Here is a 22430-nt window from a genome sequence, read left to right as displayed (position 1 = left end):
CAAGAGAGATAACATGCTTTAACAAATGGGCATTTGTACAAAATTTTTGTTTTCCAGTAAAGCTCTTGTCACTGTGCATATTAAAACTTTAGAAATTAACATTTTGTCAAAATACAAACTTATAATTAAATAAACTTTAAAACTTACGAATGAAGAGGACATTCAAGTCAATGTCAAAGATCTAAAAAGTAATACAAATAGTTAAACAATCAAATAAAATAAAATATGGCTCAACCCCTATTCAAGGAAAGGCTGAAGGGAATCAGTTCACATATTTTCAAGAAGACTGACAAATAACTTCTACTGTTTTGGCTTTTAATTCTATCAGGAAACTATCAGAGAATAACTAAAGCCAAAGAAATAAAATTAATGGAAAATTTTAACAACTTTTTCTTTTTGAAACATTCATCGAATAATATTTTATTAAATCTCCCTTTTAACGATTTACAATACAAAATGCATACTTACTGGAAAAGTTATTGACAGAGCAAAATTTTAATGCTGCACAACTTTGATGTGTTCATTTGGTATATATATCAGTTAAAAGTTAAAAATATTTTTATCAAAAAATTACAGTACCACCTGTAGAAAAAATTAATAAATATTTTGATTGTATACAAACAGTAAAGTATGGATGGTGTAACAAAATAAATAAATGTAAAAAAGCCAAGGTGAACAAAAAAAAAATTGAATGTACAAAATAAAACACTATATACACACCTGTAATGCATTAAAAAGTAATTGATGTTCAAATTTTTTAACACCAAGAATCTGCTGAAACATGTCATAAAGCTGTTCTTTTGATAATATCAGCTCACTGTTAAGTGTCTGTTGCTGTATTCTTGAAGGCCGTTTTGAATCTTCATCACCCACTACTCCCATAACAAAAAAAAAACAGATAATAACCAATTAGTGAAAAAACCTAATAGTTGACGTAAAGCTAACAGAGAATCAAGCAATAATGACTTAGATTGACTAGAAAATCTGTAAATTATCCCAATCAAAAACAGTTCCTTTCTAAAGTCATCTGAAACCTAGATTTTTTCTAGGTTTCAGAAAGAATGAGTGGCATTCCCACTAAAACCTAAATCTAAACTCATCTTTATCTCTAAAGTGTAAACGCTATAGAAAAGCTCAATGTAAACATTGCTCTTACTCCTCTATTGTAAAAACAATCTGATAAGTTACTGTTTACCAATAATATAACCAGGTAAAGCCTACGGCTCTGAAAATAATCTAAAATATTCTATTTACTTCAAAGAATGATTATGATATCATGTTAGGAATAATTTATTTAGCGATACTTGGTACATATTTTAATAAATACGAGGGGTAGCTGACATATAATGCACAGTCGCTCATAAGTTGCAAATGATAACTTATTTCAGCTTCAGTGGTCGCATACAATACATGTGGCATAGCATTATCGTCTTGCAGAATTATCGATTATGTGGATCGTTAAACACAACACACATGTATCCTAAGGTGTTTTAATATTGCTATGTATCACGCATTATTCATAGTCGACTCATCTTCCAGGCACTCAGTCACGTACATATGTTTGAAATTCCAGAACACTGACGATCCTCAATATTCACTTTACCAGCTTCTGATGCACAAAATTTTATCACCCCCTTAGTCACAGTACTTAGATCAACAGTTTCATCACCATAAACAGCTTTTTTAGATGACAATGAATCTCACCAGCGTTTAAGTTTTCCGATTTTAAGAGTTCAATAATTACACAATATTTTAAACTCACTGACACAGCAGATGAACTTGACTCCATAACAACGGCAACCTACAGAAAATGAGAGATGGGTCAACGAGTTTTGGAATGTTAATACTAGGGGAATGAAACTACAAAATGCCAACACCTGTCAGTTTGTATGACACTTTGTTATCCCATTAAGGTTCCAGTGTTCCTTACATTTCAGTCTCATGACAAGGTGCATCAAAAAGTGCTCAATAAACATTAAATTAATTGATTATTGATTTTTTACAAACAATTAAATACTGATTTCATTTAAAAAAATCCCTCTAAATCCAATCCGTTCAATTATGTTACAAATTTAAAAAAAAAAAGACTAAATAAAAAACTATTTCTTGTTTTCATTTTCTTTCTGTTATAATGGATATTCATCAAGTAAAGGTTTCGTCCATCAAGAACTTTTAAAAATTTACATTCAATCAACTATATTAATAAAACAATCTATATACTAAAATAGTGTCTAAAAATTTTAATTATTATGGTGTACATTAACAAATAAAGAGTTAAAGAGTATAAGTGATGTTAGCAAGCCAACCTCTATTAAAAGTTTAGTAGAAAGAAAAAAACTAACTATAGAGGAAGACAAAGACCAGAATACATAAAACAAATAACCAAGGATGTAGGATATAGTAATTACATTATAGTCAATGGATTACCATTGAAGAAAAATAAGCGAAGAATAACATCAAACCATGCAAATGGCTGATCTAAAAAAGGAATTAGATGAAATTACTCTCTACCTTACTTAATCCCCTACTACTAATACATGTGTGTGTGTGTTATATACACAGTAACAACCAATAGAGAAATTTATAATAATCAACTAAATATTGTAAATATATAGTTATAACTTCTGAAATTTAAAAAAATACCTTTAAATATACAATCAAATTTAGCCATCCATGAAGCAAGAACTGTCTCTTTACTCAATCCATCAATCTCTGGCAATGATCTAAAAAAACAAACAAGATAAATAATTAACTTATGATGATTTACAAAAAGAATATGTTAAAACACAACAGTAAAAGAGTAATCACCAAACATATATATCACAATATACACACACAGAAACAAGTGTATAAACAGATGTATAAAATATAAATATATATATACCAAACATAAAAGTATAAAAACTGTTTAACATCAAGAAGAGTACAGAATTCTGTACTCTTGGTGGTATTAGTACACAGGGGAATATGGACATATACAAGGGTAGGTCAATTATTATCCGCAATTTAGTTATATTTTTGTTTAAGTTGGTAGTACTGTCGTGTTGCATAGATGACGCATGCATGGTTTAATTGTTGTTATGTTTGTGCAGGTTTGATGCTGCTAGGTTAGTTTCATTATCGCTGCCCTGCCGTTAACCATGGCTGCTCCACTTTCTGTTTGCACCAAAGAAGAGCAACATTCAGTGATCTGTTTTTTGTGGTCGGAAGGTGTATCAGGGGCCACAACAGAGTGTCTACGAATAGATTGAAAAATTAAATAATGGTCACACAAGTGTTACGCACGACGAAGGAGCCGTACGACTGTTTGCCACCACAAATGAGGAAAACATTGAGCGTGCACGTGACATGGTTTTCTTAGACAGACGAGTAACTATTGATGAAGTGGCACATTGTCTGCAAATTAGTCACGGTTCTGCCTACAAAATGATCCATAACAGACTTTGGTTTCATAAAGTCTGTGCAAGATGGGTCCCAAAACAACTCACACAGTTGCATAAACAAACACACTTGGACATCTGCCAAAAACATTTGGATCGCTATGGTAATGAACGGGACGGGACATCTTCTTAGACAGAATCATCACTGGTGACGAAACATGGATCCATCATTACGAGCCAGAGAGTAAACGGCAGAGTATGGAATGGAAACATCCAAATTCGCCCTGCAAAAAAAGTTCAAGACCCAACCATCTGCTGGGAAAATGATGCTTTCGGTTTTTTGGGACTCGCAAGGCCCAGTGCTGGAACATTATAAGGAAAGGGGCAAAACAATAAACAGTGCACATTACAGTGAGATACTTACTGCCAAGCTGAAGCCTGCAATTCAAAGCAAACATCGAGGACTGCTGTCAAAAGGAGTTGTGTTATTGCACAACAATGCCCATCCCCACACTGCTGCCCACACTGCTGAAATGCTCCAGAAACTCGACTTTGAAGTACTGGCTCATCCTCCGTATAGTCCTGATCTTGCCCCTTCTGACTACCACTTGTTTGGTCTACTCAAAGAGGCATTAAGGGGCCATCGATTTACCTCAGACAAAACAGCGAAAGAAGCGGTGCATTCCTGGCTCGCAGCTCAACCAAAAACCTTCTTTTATGAGGGCATCAGGAAGCTTGTGCAATGATGGACCAAGTGCGTTGAAATACAAGGGGACTATGTTGAAAAATGATGTACATGTAAGTTTCCTATTTGTATTGCAATAAAATTTATAACTTCATTGCTGATAATAATTGACTTACCCTCGCACAATAATAAAAGAACTGTTTTTGCTACGTTAATATATATATATATATAAAACTAACTGGTCAGGGCTTGCTTCACTTGCCCAATCATCTAGCCATGAGGCTTCACTCCCTGAACTCCCGACGCATTCATTACTCTCTTGGTAGTAAGAATATTAAATACTTTACAGATATTCATTAAAGAAAAAATATTGATCCTTTTACTTTATGATATTTCTGTTGCAATATTGACAGAAATAAAATAATGAGGTAAAAGGATTCATTTTTTTTCTTTAATGAATATATTTTATATCTTAACTCCCACAGGGGCTACATCTATGACTTAAAACCTTCCTTGGATAACAGGAATAAATTCTGAAAATTTGAAAGTAATCGGTCAGCTCTCAAAAGCAATCGGTTCTCACATGATGTTGCAAACAAACTTGCAGCATTTATCTCTTTCCATTTATTTAATTTTTTTTACAGAAAAGAGCAGTAAGCACCTTTCAAAAATAAAATACTTAGATATAACAAAGTCTACTACATTGGTGCCCCTATCCAAAATAAAAAAATATTGAATACTTTAAATAGTTACAGCTATTTCATACATAATACAAATTTAATTTATTAAAATGTTTACAGTTATTACTTTTTTGTCTCTAGATTGAGCACTTTCACAGAGATCTCTGCTACTTAGAAAATTTTTTTTAAATAATAAAATAATTAAAAACAGATGTTACAACATTCCCAACTACATACTCTTGATAAACATACATGTAGAATAAGAAAACTATGTTAATAACAAATGCTATGTTTCAGGGTAGATAAAAAATCAATTTCAGTGGTAAAAAAATTTACTAGGGAAAAATTTCACTATTTATTCAATAAAGAAAAATCAATGACTATGTGCATCCACAACTGGAAGAACCACAAACAGTGAGGTACATTACTGCACTACTGCTTGTGAGGCTGCTGTAAAATTGGTATAGATAAGAGGGTTGCCAAATAAGAAGATACAGAATACACAACAAAGTAAATATGTCCAACTGAATATTTTTTTCTTACCTGAGAGTTAGAAAACTTAGAAAAGCTTTTTTTTTTAATTTTATAGAGCATTTATTATTTTATGGGGTAATGTATCAAAAAAGAGTTTTTAAAAAATATGGATTCTGGAATATATTTATAAACTGGCAAATTTTGGTCAACTATATGCAAGCATCAACAAAATATAAAGATAGGCTGTTTACTAAATTCAGTTACTGAATGAAGGAATTAATAAGAACATGGCCATCAGGTAAAGCTGGCACTTTCTAATGTTAAAATCTAAATCCACATCACATAATTGATATTGTTTCTGTAATCCTTTTGTCCCTACAAATAGAATTAGTTTGTCCACTATCTATGGAATGGATAGTAATACTGAACTTGTTTGACTTCACACCAGATTATACTGAAACCTGTGTTTTTTTTATTTATATTAGTAATTATGTAAAAATAAAATACACATGAAAACTTATCTTAAGTTAAGAAATTGTTTGAACATTTTTTAGAATGGTAAAAGAATGGTTTGTGTAATGAGTTTCAAGAAATTTTTCTAAAATAAAAAAATAATTCAGAGTATTTTAAAATTAATAATAACAAAATATATACCAATTAGCATGTGTAGAACAAAAGATTTTTAGAGGTCAGTTATAAAACTACTAGCACATATATTTATAGTATAAATTGTAATCATTATTCAAGAAAAAAAAGGGGTACTTAGAGAATATTAAGGAGAATCTTATGATAGAATAAATGATTCCAAACAAGTTCAATACGTAATTATAAAAATCATAAGAAAAATAAATTACAAATTAATATTAAAGAAATTATGATAATTTTTATAATGTATTCCATATACTATAATAGAATGGGAACTATATGTGGTGAAAGAATATTGAAAACAGTGCTGAATAAACATCACCTTTATCCTACAGAAATATTACATTACGAGATGAACATCTAATGTGTATTAGAAAAACATTTTATCTTAATATAGAGTAATGAAGTGTAAGTGAATGTGATAGATCAAACTGAACTAGTTTTCAAATATTGTACAGTATTCATAATATACAATAAATGAATCATACAATAATTTGAATAAAACCGATGAATCACTTTCTCTGTTTCCAGAGGTTAAAATACATTGTACAAATGATGCAGCTTAGTTTCTTAAGCAAAGGATTATTTCTTATGCTTATTTTTATTGAAAAAAAAATTATTTGCAATATTCAAATGTTTAGTATTGATTCTACCTGTTGTTTAGTATTTTAATTCTTTTAAACTATAAATAATACTTCACATAGGATACACCCAAGTGGGTATTATTCATTAAATGACAAGTTATGCACATATTTACATGAAAATATGTGTGAAAGTAAATCTATAAATCATATACCTAACACGCTTTTCAATGTTGTTTCTAAAAACTTCTCGAAAGTCATGCTGCGAGCAGGCACCAGACTGCACCATTTTCATGACTCTTTCTGACTTAAGAAATACCTCAAAATAGCTTTGAACTGCATTCTGAAATGCTTCATCAGCCATTATTTGAGTATCACCTTTTAAAAATGCCTGAAATCAAAATTTTTCTTTTATTAAAGTGCATCAAGTAAACAAACTGCAATATAAAAATATTTTAATAAAATAAAATGATGATAATAATGACATAATCTATACTTCAGTCCATAATTTATGACATACTGGATGTAATCCTGCCAAACAACACTAAAAAACAAGGATAAACCGTTTCAAGATTTACCTTGTAATGTACACCCAAATCAATAATTACATTAAATAAAGACAATTAATATCATTTTAATAATCAAACTGACCTATACAGTATTTCCTCTGAAAACTGTCTCTAAATAATTTTCTTTTCAATCTTCTTTTCATGACCGATTGAACTTTAAGTTGTCCAGTTAAATTTATATAAATCAAGCGATTCAGGACAGTGGTCCATGGTCTCTGACAAAAAGTAGATCTAATGAATCTATAAGAAACAATATTAACATTTGGCATGCCAGTCACTGAGAGGTTTCCTGGTCCGTAGAAACTGCCATTTTTAGTAGATAATGAAAATTTTAAATATTTTTTAAATTTAAATTAATTCTTTTAATTTAATATTTTATTTTGTCTGATTAAGTCAAGACGTATAATTTATCCAACCGTGTCCTATTTATAAAATTAAAAAAAAAAATTTCTTACGTTAAAAAGAGAAAACAGATAAACAATAAATACCTTTCACATTTATAATGAAACAAATAATTTTACAACCAATTTACATATATATAATTCAAAAATTTTAAAAATTGATGGATGATGCCTTTACTTGGAGAAAATCTATAATCAAATATTGGAAATTTTTTTTTTATTTTCACTAGTTTTTATTAAGTATGACAGCTGTTTTGATATACAGTACCTTCTTCAGATGTTAAGTAAAGAATACTTAAAACTGGAACAGATAAAACTAGTGAAAATCAAAAAACACATATTATTTTTAATTTTTAATTTTTTAGCATTTTAATGTTTAGAAATTAAAAAATAATTTTAAATCTGACATTAACAGATTAACATAACAATCTGTACATACAATACTACATTACAATCAGTATAATGGTAAATAATATCTTTAAAAGATAACAGTAATAATATCTTTAAAAGTGAACTATTTGCTATCTTAATATCAGAATTTGAAACAAATATCTTCTTCAAATATAACGAGAATAACAAAAAATTCACAAAATACATTTGGAAACAGGGGTTTTAAAATCCAATAAACGTAGCACACAAGTGTTACATATCAATATCACGACTAAAACTTGTATTGTTGTATGCTAAATTACAATCTGCTAAATTTTACTTTCTAAAAATAACCATTAATTTTTTCATAAAAACACTATAAAATAACATTTCCACTGAATAAAAAATATCTACTAAATAATGAGAATGCCAAATGTAAATAAACACTCAAAGCATGAGCAATTAATATCATGATTTTGTTATTGCATTAATTTTTTTTTCTAAGAATTTTTTACATAAATTTAATGTAATATGTGTATAATATGTAACATTAATGTATAAATCATGTTAATACCAATTTTTCTTGCACATTCAATTCTTGATATCCAAGAAAAGAAATCAGGTTTGCTAAATTATTTTTTTTTAGTATTTGTACAGCTACTTTAACTTTTTGACAGTGATTTGTTTGATCATTTCTTGTAAATTAGATTAAGGGAGAAAGAGACCACCTCCCCAAATTATTAAACGATGTTCAAAAAGGAAATTTAAAAAGGGATATTTTTATCAATGTTAATGTTGAGTAATATACTCAAAATATATTAAAAGAAGATGCATAAAGTCTCTTTAGGTACAGATTATGAACCCACCGGGTTGGTCTAGTGGTTAACGCGTCTTCCTAAATCAGCTGATTTGGAAGTTGAGAGTTACAGCGTTCAAGTCCTAGTAAAGCCAGTTATTTTTACACGGATTTGAATACTAGATCGTGGATAAACCGGTGTTCTTTGGTGGTTGGGTTTAACCACACATCTCAGGAATGGTCGAACTGAGAATGTACAAGACTACACTTCATTTACACTCATACATATCATCCTCATTCATCCTCTGAAGAATTATCTAAACGGTAGTTACCGGAGGCTAAACAGGAAAAAGAAAGAAAGAAAGGTACAGATTATGAATAGTTTAAAAGCTCTAATTTAATTCAAAATTATTTGAATGTTTTGAAATAAATTTTCATTGATAATAAAATCAAAGAGAAGTAATGAAAGTAAAAAACAATGGTTTAAAAAAGAAATTAATGATTTTATATATATATGTGTGTGTGTGTGTATACACGAGGTATTTCAAAAAGTAATGAGAATTTTTGTTAGAAATATACTAAAAGTCTCATAAAAAGAAATAACACAAGAATGATGAGACCAGGTCCACCTCCTTCTATAATATAAAAAAATAATTTCTTAAATTTACTACTTGAAATCATAAATAAAATAAGAAAACTGCAAAAAAACTAGTGCAAATAAGATGTTTGATATTTTTTCATTTAATAACAATAATAATTTTTTAATTATTAAAAATTTTAAACAACTCACTTGCAAATTCATGAAGCAAAGGACCTTTGAAAGCTACATAATTAGCAGCACCCTCTTAGGTGGAGTTAGTAACAGAACTATTGTTAACATTGCCAATTTTAAAATGTTTTGAAAATCCCTTACGTATACTATATGTAAAGCACACTCGAATATGACAAACCAACTTTCATGGAAAGTTTTCGTAAACTTTTCCGTGGAGAACTGAGCAATCTTGTTTTCACATTCTCTAAAACGTCATCTGTCAAGCAAGTTGGTCGACCACTACGTTTTCTGTCGCAAACACTACCTGTCTCTCGTAATCGGTTTTCTAGCCTAGAAATTGACATTTTTTCTGGCGAAGGAATACCAACAAATTTAATTTGAAATGATTCTTTTACACACGCATACGATTTCATAGCAAAATATTGTTCAAGAATGAAAACTCGTTGTTCTATGGTAAAAGACATTCTGTTTGTAACACAACCGGAAACGGCACAAAAGTTTACACAGCTCAAGGAGAATCAACTCACACTGCCGTATCTATACCGGTTGAGTAGCACTACCAACTTTGTGTCACAAAACAAAGTTTCCCTTTCTTAGAAAAAAATTACCAGACATTAACAATTGCATAACAGGACTAAAAAATCACCCTATAGAATAATATATTCAAGATGGTTTTATTCATTTAATATGTTTTTTGTCAAATTGATGTGATTATAAATTTATTATTGCTCAAGTATATAGGGATCTTGATTTTTATATTCTATGTATAATGGAAGTTACAGTATAGATGCATACTGTTCCTATGAGGGACACAAATATAATAACCACATCATGTAAATTTTATGTACAGAACATAAAACCAAAACCTTAATACAACTGAACGGTATGAAATTTAAAGACACATTAAATTTGATAAAAACAACACAGATGAAAAATATTATTCAACTGAATACAAAAGGGCTTAGTAAACTTTAAGTTTTTTAAGTAACTGCACTGAGGAAGATGTTACTAAGTAATTTGATCCTTTAGTAGAAGACATTCCATCAATCTGAAGTAAGGTATTTATAATTTTTAATGATTTTATCACCATAATTAAGTGCTATCACACTTTGTCATGCTTTTAACAAACAAGTGTGACATAAATCAATCAAACAAGAAAAATTAAATTTGGTACAATTTAACCAAACTGTAATTCAATCCATATAAACAAAAGAAAATATCAGAAAATGAAGCCAATGAAATGTAATATTTGCTATTTAAAAAAATGAAAATAAATCTGCCAAAGTTAAATGTAAACATCAGCAATTCATTATATTAAAAAAAAAAACTCAGCTACCTGAAAACGCCCTTGTATCACTTCTAACTGCTGTTTGGTGATTTTTGACTGCCGCCTTGTCATATCAGTTGGTTGCTTTGCATTGAATGGATAAGCTATACATCTAGAGATAAAAACATACAGCTGTATTCTTCGTTTCCTTTCTTCCTCTTCTCTCTCCTGTTTATCCTGTAATATAAAATAAGTAAATTAATCACTGTTAAACAAAATAAATAAATAGATAAACATAATTTTGTTTTACACTAATCAAATAACCACTAATCGAGAAATCTTCAGAATTCACTAAAAGATAAGTAGGCTGACCACTATGACCATGTTAGTGTTCCGGTCAGAAAATCCTAAACATTTGCCTTCATCATCACATTCATCACACTGAGTAATTCCTGAAGGATGTTCTCCATTGCATCAAACTTCATCTTTTCAATAAAAATTTTATTTTTGGATAAATTAACAGGTCACAAACTACGTAAATAAACAAGAAATAACTATCACATATTTTGATGCCAAAAATAAAAAATCAACCCGGCTAGCACGCAAAGAGCCACGAGAATAGTTATTAATTATCTTCATGACTTTGCACAAAATGCTTGTCAAAGAGATAGGGCAGTAGCTTGAGGGGTTTAGTTTGTTTTTACCAGTAATAACACCAAAAACAATAATAACTGGTCTGTGATCACTGCCATGAAAGTCATCACAAATAGACCAATTAAGATGAGGAAGTAAAGTTAACTCGATGAGCATACGGAGAGGTCAATGTTGGACAATGTACCAGATGATAAGGATATGAATGTGTGCAATACATCATTCAGTAGACAAAGGTCCAAGTCTTGTCTCACTCTATCATATTTCCTTGAGACGAGCAGAAAGATGAGCCCGAGGAAATATGGTGGACATTGAACTCTCCTACTATTAATGACAGTGATGGGATTTGTGTGAGGAGATTTGAGATTTCTAGGGCACTGAACTCAGACTTCAGTGAGAGATACAAATTGCAGATATGCAATTTGAAGGAGATAGAAACCTTTACAGCAACAACAGGAATAAGGGTGGCTAGTGGAATCCTTGTAGCAGACACCTCATTCCTCATGAAAATAGTAACTTCACCACTCCCTCTACTATCTAATAGACAATCGTATCTCTCACTGAAATATCCTCTGAGTGTTACTGCATCCTGTTGTAGAAGATGTGTTTCTTGGAAGTACATGATAAGTGTTTCATGTACCAACACTCTAATATCCTCAATGTGGGACTGAAGATCTCTATCGTTCCATTGAATAATGTTCATAAGTAAAAAGGTAGTTAGAGTTAAATAATTTCAGAAAAATATATAAAAGTTAGTTGTATGTGATCCAGTTTTTCTTTTTTGTATTTTTGATTTTAAAGAACTCTGATGCCCTGGGGCTGGGTGGTTCTTCAACCATATCCTCCAATATACGAGGTGATAGAGGAGGAGATTTAGTAGAAAGGGATGCCGCAGATTACATCCCAGAAGGGGTGATTACATGGGTTCCCGTCACAGGGAGCTTATTAGATGGCTTACCGCTAGCTGTGATTACTTCTGCCCGTACAGGTAAAACTTTGGGGACAGGAACTTTCATAGGGATCCCACTGTTGAATTCACTAACTGCAATGAAAGACTTTTTGTTTATCTTTGACAGGTCTGAAATAGCGGCTATAAGTGATGCAACTTGATCAGATAACATCTGAACAAGTTTTTTTAGCTCATTGCAGAATCCGCACGGCTGATTACCTAAATTTGTGGGAGCTTGCTTTGACATAGCAGTGGCAAAAGATACATCTGGTTTAACCAGCTTCCTTGAGTTAATTGTCTTTTTATGATCTCTACATACCACCATAAAACATAGCAGTAGAGATTCTGAGAATTGCCTTTTCTTCCGTAAAAGCTGGGCAATCTCGGGAGCGGGCTGTAATTAGCACATTTTTCATCTTCTTGGCAGTTAGTACCATTGTAGCCTTCCTTAGGACATCTAGCACAGATCTCTGTTTTTGAGTAAGATGTTGTAGTGTGACCATACTCTTGGCATTTAAAATATCATCAAGGGTTGGGAATGAAAGGTCATACTCGAACTGAAAAATAACTAATTTTTATTTTTTCCAGTGGGACTAGAAGGTATAAGAGAAGGTGTTGGTTCTTCCATTCCATTCTGCCTTTTCATTATACGCTTCATTTCTATAACATCTTGGGCACGAAGCTCATCAGCTATTTCAGTGACATCTACATCCATAAGGTCTCGGCAAAAAATTACTCCCCAACTCGTATTTAGGGTTTTGTGGCATACCACACTTATATTTATACTACCCATATTATGAAGACATAAGACAGATCGACTCTGTTCATCATTAAATGTTTCAATCAGAATCGATCAGTCATGTAATTTTCTGATGTTCTTCAGCGAACCACTTCCACCTGTTATAACTTTGTTTATCAAGAAAGATGAGATCTTTTGGAGGGAGCACCTTCCTGATTATTTTAGAGAAAAACGAATCGAATATTTTTATATTTCATGTCTGATGCTATGCAATATCTTCTGCAGGACTTTTATCCACGTCAGATAAAGCTGTCCGAGGCCTCTTCACAAGACTAACTTTGGTGGTTTTTTCAGATAGACCACCAACCATCATAGGAATTTCTAGTGGACTTGTAATTTTGTTCCCACAAATACCAGTGATATAACGGACCACTCCAGCAAAGTGCACGTGTACTGGAGCTAGAGCTAAATACAACTGGGTTCATCCTGGTGCCCAGAGGACATTGTTCAAGACTCACTACGTAGAGCCATTCATGCATCAGCACGAGAGTTCCCACCTTGGGTTAGAGTTGCATTTCGTGAGATGTTGCAACAATACCAAGTGTAAATGTAAGAAAAGACAGTGTAGAATGTTGTTGTGTAATTGTGTAAGGGTACAATGTAATTTGTGTAGTGTTCTTGATGTAGTGTATGTGCATAGTGTAAAGTGTTCTGCAGCTCTGGGTGTAGTGGGAAGAAAGACTGCAGAGGCTAGGGCGGTGGGAATGTCAACCCCACAGTCTTAAAGAGGAGCTGAGTAAGAGTTGCTGAGTAGAGAAGACGTTCTGTCGATTGCTTCGTAGTTTTTTACTATTTTGGACAGTTTTTTCTTAGTTTTTTGTGATTTGGAAAGTTTCAGGTAAATGTTAGTGGATGTGCTTTTAAAATTTTGAAGATTTTGGACGATGAACAAATTATTTATTCAAGTTTTTTGTGTATCGACCTTATTGCCATTGGTAAAAAGTTTCAATATTGACTGAATGATAGCCTTGCAAGTTTCAGCAAGAAGACAGTCTGCAATTGGAGCGTGTTAGAAGATGAAAGCCTATCAGACCACTTTATGATATCTTTTGAGATGACAATGGAACCAAACTTGGTCAAACCTGGAAGGGTCATCACCTCAAGAAGGGGATGTATCCAGTTCACGGAAGTTATTGGTGGATGACTTGTCAACATCACTGACACAGAGGAATTGACAGAAATCATTGTTGGAAGAATGTGAGAAGGCTACAGTCACAGCACAAGCACCTGAATGAAGGCACACATATTGGTGAGGACCAGACTTAGAGGTGCTACAAAAATTTCTGGGCTGCCAAGAGAGCCTTTCAAAGAACAAACAGATGTGATTGTCAGATTAGAAGGGAGAATGCTAGAAAAGAGTATGTTGAGGCAAGATCCACATACATGGCAGCAATTAAAAAAACTAAGTCAAAGTGCTGGACTGAATTATGCCAAGATATTGATAGAGACCCATGGGGAAGGGGATATCAATTAGTAACAGGGAGACTTAACCGTAGACTACTGGTGATAGCTGAGGAGAAAGTAGGAGAATGTGTAGAGGTGCTTTTCCCAGAACAGCCAGAACCACTTAGAGAAGTTAGTAGTGGAAGACATACCTCTCTTTGCCATGGACGAACTGAATACTGCAGGAAAGAAAATGAAGCTGCATAAGAGCTCAGGTCCAGACAGCATTCAGGTTGAGGTTATCCAGATACTGGTTGAAGAGGCCCCAGCAACCAACCATACTTGCGTTCATGAATGAGATGTTGAGAGGGGACTACATTCCAACCTCTTGAAAAGCTTCACACTTAGTCCTGATTAAGAAACCAAACGCCCCAAAGGTTCAGTAGGTTACAGATCAATTTGCATAAAGAATAATTTATGCAAACTATTAGAGAGAATGATTGAGGCTGAAAACACATATCGAAGAAAGAGGAGGGTTGTTCCAATGGCAGAACGGATTCCAGTCGGGGAGTTCAACTACTGATGTGGTGAAGGAGGTAATGAGACTGGTGGACACCGTGGCTGCAGGCACTTGGTGAGCATGTCGCATTCCTGTGGTGGTACTAGTTGATGTACAAAATGCCTTTAACTCTATCAGTTGGGAGGCTATATTTACAGTGTTGAGAGAAGTTAATGTACCAGATTATTTAAGAAGGCTGATTCAAAGATATCTACATGAGAGGGTCCTCATATACTGCACACACTGGTAATAGTGAAATTAGATTTAGAGTCTTGAGTGGAGTTCCCCAAGGTTCAGTATTGGGTCCAGTTCTATGGAATTTTACGTCTCGAGTATCTGAAGGGTGTTCATCCTATAGCTTTCGCGGATGACCTTGCACTTGTAGTTACAGTGAAAGCTGAAGGAGATGGCTGCAGCAGCAAACGAGGTGTTAACGATGGTCGATGACTGGATGAGGGCTAGAGGTCTATAACTTTCGTACCGGAAAACTATGATGATTCTAATGACTGGAAGAAGGAAAATAGACCCAATCCAGATCAGAACAGCAGAAGGATTAGTTCAGTCAGTCAAAAATGTAAAATACCTCGGGATGTGGCTTGACCATGGACGATCTTTCACATTCCACGTGCAAGAAACAAGTACCAAAGCTGAGGAAGTGGTTAAGAATTTAAACAGACTGATAAGAATGACGATTAGACCGCGGGCCTCTATTCGTAGATTATACACACATTTATACATTATGGAGTCACGTTGTGGTGTGGAACATTGAGAAGAGACTGAAATAGACAACATCTGGAAGAGGTGCAGAGAAAAGTGGCACTGAGATTAGCATGTGCTTATTCATCGGTGTCCATGGAGGCCTTATTTATGGTTACAGGTGTGCCTCTGCTACAGCAAATTGCAAGAGAAAGAGTTAAGATAGCCAAAGGGAAGAGCAAGGGGGATGCCCGTAGAGAGCTAATAACAAAGTGGCAGAACAGATGGATGAAAACAAGGAAAGATGAATGGACTTGGAGGTTAATTAAAGAGATAGGGCCATGGTTCGGGAGGGGGTTTGGTGAGCTGAATTTTTGGCTCACTCAATTCCTGACTGGCCACGGTCCCTTCAGGGCGTACCTCTTTGTGAGGCACAGGACGGAGATCCCAGAATGTCAGTACTGTGGTGATAGAGATATGGCGGAACACATATTTTTCTCATGTATCTGACGGGAAAAAGAAAGAGAAGAATGTACCACTACAACTGAAAGGATAGACACTGACAACGTGATCACTGTGATGCTAACTAGAATGAATAAATTTGTAGTGTTGTCCGGTTTTGTGTAAAAGGTGCTGCAGTGGAAGGAAAGGGATGCATCGAGGAACTTAAGGAGCTAGTGGAATAAGACCGAGTCCCAGCCGTCAGGTGGGGTTCTGGGAATGACATAGTCGTAAGGTGGGGTTCCTGGTTTCCCCTCCTGGGGGTTAGGAGCATGCAAGGGGAAACACTGAGACCAGGTCATAAACTGACACAACAGAAAAAGTCCTGAGACCAGATGAAGAACTAGACCGGAGAACGAAGGGATAATGGACAGCTCTCTGCGGAGCCATCACTCGTCTGCGCTTGTGCAGATGGGTGATGATGATAAAGCACAGGGACTCTTGACCCCCTGAGCTCAAAGGCATACCCAAGGTCATGCTATGTTTAATTGCTGGTACGACCTCAGGTGGGGAGAAACAGTGAATTAGAAGTTTTAGTTGGTAGGGTGTGAGCACACATAGGCTCTAAATAATAACATCTAGCCGAATCCGTGTGAGTCCGACACTCCCCATTTGTGGGGGTACATAAATTGTATTTCTCCACAACACCGACAATCAATAAAAAAAGTCTTAAAAAGTAAGACTCCCCATTGGAGTTAACATTTGTATTTTTAAAAGCTAATGAAAAATGTAGTGAGAATGAAACAACAAAAGCAGTATCTAGGTGATTGTCTTAGTGGTTTATTATAGCTGTCTTAGTGGTCTTTTAATGTCTTACTGGTTTAAATGGTTAATATTCAATAAATTAAATAATTTTATTTTTTGTGTTACCTACATTATAATCTATATGTTTGAAGTTACCTCTACATACATTGTGTCGTACAATGTGTGATCAAAAAGTATCCAAAATATTTTAACTGTTAACCATTTATTTTTTACTGCCCACTTACAGCATGAAAGGGAGACTATCAGTGCTGACAGTCTTCGTTGATTATCAACGGATGGTTTATCATGAGTAAGCTTCTCAAGGGCAAACTGTCAATAAATATTACTACATAACTGTATCTATAAATAGTATTACATAATTTGTCGGCTAAGAGATGCTGTTTGATACAAGACCACACAGCTTTGGGAAAAATGGCAATTGGAAAATTCAACACAACAATGTTCCAAACCATCCATCACAACTTATACAGAGAATCTTTGCAAATCATGAGATCAAATAACTTCAGCAGGCTCCTTATTCGCCAGCCATGGCTCCTAGCAATTTTTGGCTCTTTTCTTAAAATTATGCTTAAAAGAAAGAGATTTGGAGACAGAGAAGCGATCAAAAGAAATGCGACAAGAGGACATATGGTAATCACTAAGAATGATTTTGAAAAATGCTTCCAACAGTGGAAACATCACTGGGATAAGTGTGTTATATCAGTAGGGGCCTATTTTGAAGGAGACAAGTCACCAAATTAAACAAGTTAAGTATTTTGTTTTTATGAATCAAGGTGAGATACTTTTTGATTGCACATGATACATATATATCTGTGTAAAAAAAAATTAAAATTAAATACAAATAGGAATAACTTGAAATACTATTTCATTAAAAATAATTACTTTTAACCAATTATTAAAAATGTTTAGTATTTTTAATAATTATTTACCACAATTATTACATTACCTGAAGGTCACTCTCAGCTTTTTCACTCACAACTGAAGGACTAGGACTTGTGGGTCTTGGCAGTGAATTTGTTTTCGAAGTCACTCCAGTGCCCGCACTAAGAGTGGTGGCCTCACTCGCTCCAGAGCTAACTGGAGACAGAGACCGACTAGAAAAATAAATTTTGTAATTAATTAAGAGTAAATTAAGAAAAACAATATAAAATAAAACCCTCTATTAATTTACAAAGTATCCATTGCCTAAAACAAATGTTCATATGCATTTACATTTACGATTATTCTTACTTTATGATTATATTATCAGTAACATTCAGAAAATAAAATAAAGGCTAACAAAAACAAAGTGAAATTATTTTTTCATAGTTGGTAACAACGACATGTCTATATTGTTCAAGTAATTTATAGTTTATCAGGCCTCAGTTGCAGCAATGCTGTGCTTGCAGTATGTGCTTAAAATGGTCATATCAATTCCAAATCTTGCTAGTGTGAGATACTTCAATAATTTGATTCCTTTATGTGAAAGATGGAACTGCAACTGAAATTCATCACAAACCTATTTCTATTTATAGTGTAATTTATTGTCTTTCAATATGTGTCTGGCAATATAAAACTACTTTATATAACAGCAAAGAATAAAAGATTATTGCCTATAGTTTATTATTGCCATTCCCCACACAAGTTGTTACAGACGAGATTCCATCCTTGGCTCTTGTAGTGAAAGGTTGTGTTTTATTGTGCTCTGTGAATTGTCAGTTGTAACCAGTCCAGCCAGGTGTTCAACAGTTCTTCTACCTGCGTCGCCAGACAATGTGAGAAGGGTCTGCTAGGACATCAGCCGGGCGGCCAGCTACCTGGACTACAGGCCAGTCACATTAAGAAAAGGATAATCCTTTTCTTAATTTTACTTTTATACTATTCAATATTTCTAATAATGTAAAGTGAACTCTTGTAGTCATTGTGAATACGTTAAGTAAATAGCCTATTATTATAGGACTATTGTGCTACTTTTAAAATAATTTTATTTTTTAATTGATTTTCTTGTCAGTGATTTTATTTTACAGCAAGTGTAGATTAAGAAGTGTAAATTAAGTTTAATTTTAATTTTTAAATTTTTCTTCCTTATTTTCCTCAATGGAAGGAAAAATAAGGCCTCCTCCACCCCGTTCTCCCACCACGGAACTGTCCGACGGTGGAGAGGAAAGCGGGTCTGGCGCTAGGAAGCGCCAGAAACGCCGGGACTCCGCGCCTCCTATGGAGGCGGAGCCCGTAGCGGGCTGTAGCAAGGCTGCAGCAGCCGCCAACTCGCAGGCTGATGATGGGGCCCCATCACAGCCTGCTACCGTCAGGCGGGAGAAAATCCCACCGATAATGCTGGACTGCCCGAAAGAGTGGCCAGCATTGGCGAGGGACATAAAGTCGAGGATTGGGGGGCGCCTGGTGGCTAAAAGCACCGGGCTCTCGATAAGGCTGCAGCTGGGCAGCGAGGCGGATTACCGGGCGGTGCAGAGTTTTCTGCACTCGAAGGGAATCGCCTTTCACTCCTTTCAGCTCCCGAAGGACAGGGAGCTGAAGGTGGTTATACGGGGGATCCCCTATGGGGCTGCCCCGGAGGAAGTAAGGGAGGAACTGACCTCCCTTGGCTATGAGGTGGTTTCGGTTAAGAAGCTCCTCACAAGGGACGGTCGGGAAACCCCGACCTGCCTAGTGGCCCTTAAGAGGACCCCTTTGGCCCGGGCCATTTATGACCTTGGCAGTATTTTTTACTGCAAGGTCGCAGTGACTGCATTTGTGTCACGAGGGGGGCCACCCCAGTGCCACAGATGCCAGAAATTTGGACACTCGTCCAATTACTGCCAGAGGGCCCAGCAATGCGTAAAGTGTGGTGGAAACCACGACACTTCTGCCTGCGTCAAGCCGCGTGAGGAACCAGCCTCATGCGTCAACTGTAAGGGGCCACATCCGGCCAATTACAGGGGCTGCCCCTATTATAAGGAGCAGACAAACAAAGTCAAGGGACTTAAAAAGCCCGCGACTTTGGACGGCCGCAGCTGGGCCCGTGTTGCCGGTGGGGGAAAAACAGTCCCCAAACCGGAGGTGCCGGCACCCGTGGCCAAAGCGGTCGTGAAAAAAGGGGAGGTAACCTCCCCAACACCCGCCAAGCCAAAACCGGCGGCAACCACCAAGAAGGTGGTAAAAAAAAAGGCGGCGACAAAGCCGGCCCCGGCGAAGAAGGCCAAGCCTTCCTCGACGGGAAAGGCAAAGCCGGCTCCGGCGAAGAAGGCCAAGCCTTCCTCGACGGGAAAGGCAAAGCCTGCTCCGGCTGGGAAGGCCAAGCAGGCTGTTAAAAACACCGCGGCTCCTGTGGCCCCGCGCCCCACCAAAAGGGCGGCCGCGCCAAAAGGCACCCCCAGCGGCAATCCGAAACCGGCTACCCCGTTGGAGACCACTGGCATGGACTTCCTGTCGCAGATGACAGTGAAGGATATCCTGCCAGATATCATGATGGTTTTGCCACGCCTGCTCCAGGCAAAATCTCTCAAGGACTGTATTCAGTCCTTAATAGAGTGCCTCATGGCTGTACTGTCAAGGTATGGTTAGGCCCACCCTCAGACTCTTGCAGTGGAACGCCAACTCAGTAGTAGGCCGGACGGAGGAACTATGCCGTCTGGCCGAGGATCTACTGATAGACGTGATACTGTTGTCTGAGACGTGCTTGAACCCAAACAAGCAACTGACCCTTCGGAACTATTTTACATATAGGACGGATAGGCCAGTTCGACCCGGATCTCGCACCTCTGGTGGAACTGCGGTTTTAGTCCACAGACGCCACATGCATACGCGCGTTGTTCTTCATACAAACGTGATGGAGCAAACGTGTGTGCATGTGGAGCATCTGGGCACGGTGTATCGGCTGGTTTCGGCTTATAGCAAGCCGAACGACGCGGTAACCGGCGCAGATCTGGATGCCGTGCTGGAAAATTGGGATGGGCCCGTGATACTCATGGGCGACCTCAATGCCAAACACGTGTCATGGAACAGCATTCTGACAAATCCGAATGGCAGATTGCTGTACGAAAGGGCGAGAGCCCGCCGCTTGGTCGTCGTAGGCCCTGAGGTGCCCACGTTCGTGCATCGCTCAGGCAGATCTAGGCCTGACGTGCTGGATATCGCAGTCATGAAGGGGGGTACCCTCCCATTCATGATTGAAACGATAGAAGACCTCAGCTCGGACCATTCCCCTGTCCTGTTGGAACTAGGTCAGGCAGGGGGTGGCCGAGATCCCCCGCCTATACCCCGAAGGTCAGTCAACTGGAAAAGGTTCTACGAGACCCTCCAGCGGGAGTACAGGCCGGTAAATCCTGAGCTCCTGAACACCCCGGAGGAAATCGACGACACTGTCGGGCGCGTCACGTCGTCAATGACCGAGGCCCTGGCAGGCAGCTCATCGGCCAAAACTCGAGTTGTTCGAAACGACCTCCCTCCTCATATCTCCGAAGCCATAACGGAGAAACGACGACTGAGGAGGAGATATCGAATCACCCTGTCCCCCGCTGATAAGCGGGCCTTTTATAATCAAACGGACAGGGTAAAACAACTGCTGACAAGCCATCGAGAGGATTCGTGGAACGAATACCTCGCCTCGGTCTCTGACGACATCTCCTCGGTGTTCAGGTTGAACAGGAGACTGCGAGAAGGGAAGAAGCCTCGCCATCCGGTTGTGGGGCAGCGAGGTTTTCTTGCATACTCGGAGGCGGAGAGGGCCGAGGTATTCGCCGATACCTTGGAGGAGCAGTTCACTCCAAACCCCCCTCCCTCCCCGAACGACGAGCACACAACCGAGGTGGAATCCTTTCTTGTAGATTATTTCTCACAGGTGGAGGACGCCCCTCTAGAGATTGACCAAGTCACTGAAGCGGAAGTTTCCGCAGCCATTAAGGCCACAAGCCCCGACAAGGCCCCGGGTGTCGACGGGATCAGCGCCCGTGCATTCCGGAACATACCGGCCTCCGTGATTACAGCAATTTCGGTGATATTCACGTCCATTTTGTACGTTGGATATTTCCCGAATTGTTGGAAAACGGCCAAAGTCGTATGTTTACCCAAACCGGGGAAAAGTTTACTTTTCCCACGGAATTATAGGCCAATCTCCCTGTTACCGGTATTGTCTAAGTTGTTCGAGAGGATTTTTCTCGAAAAACTGAGGCGATACATGGAGGGAGAAGTGCGGCCCGAGCAATTTGGGTTCAGGGAGGGTCACTCAACCACCCTCCAACTGGTAAAAATAATAGACGACCTTGTCGGAGGCCTGAACAGGAAACGGGTGACTGCAGCCGTTTTTCTGGATGTGGCCAAGGCCTTTGACAAAGTTTGGCATAGCGGGCTGCTTTATAAGCTAGCGCGATCGGCGATCCCGTACCGCTATGTCAGACTGATGCGGTCATATCTGCTAGACCGACATTTTGTCGTGCGCGTAGGGGAAACGATTTCCTCTACCAGAGAAATAGCCGCTGGGGTTCCCCAAGGAGCAGTACTTTCCCCGTTCTTGTACACTTTGTACGTGAA

General features: G+C 36.8%; 1 protein-coding gene across 1 annotated transcript in view; it reads right to left on the bottom strand.

The window, feature by feature from the left end:
- The window catches only part of Cadps (calcium-dependent secretion activator 1), a 310167-nt gene that overhangs the window by 270088 nt on the left and 17649 nt on the right, over positions 1 to 22430 (bottom strand). Inside the window, exons 3-7 of the mRNA XM_075363363.1 lie at positions 17869 to 18016; positions 10689 to 10856; positions 6661 to 6836; positions 2644 to 2723; positions 721 to 872 (exon numbers count right to left, since the gene is read on the bottom strand). Of these exons, the coding sequence (XP_075219478.1) occupies positions 721 to 872; positions 2644 to 2723; positions 6661 to 6836; positions 10689 to 10856; positions 17869 to 18016 (724 nt within the window). The remainder of the gene's footprint in view (positions 1 to 720; positions 873 to 2643; positions 2724 to 6660; positions 6837 to 10688; positions 10857 to 17868; positions 18017 to 22430) is intronic.

This window comes from Lycorma delicatula, chromosome 4 (assembly GCF_047948215.1).
Source record: "Lycorma delicatula isolate Av1 chromosome 4, ASM4794821v1, whole genome shotgun sequence".
Lineage (NCBI taxonomy): Eukaryota > Metazoa > Arthropoda > Insecta > Hemiptera > Fulgoridae > Lycorma > Lycorma delicatula.
The sequence above is the reverse complement of the archived record's forward strand: the minus strand, read 5'-3'. Positions and strand labels throughout refer to the sequence as shown.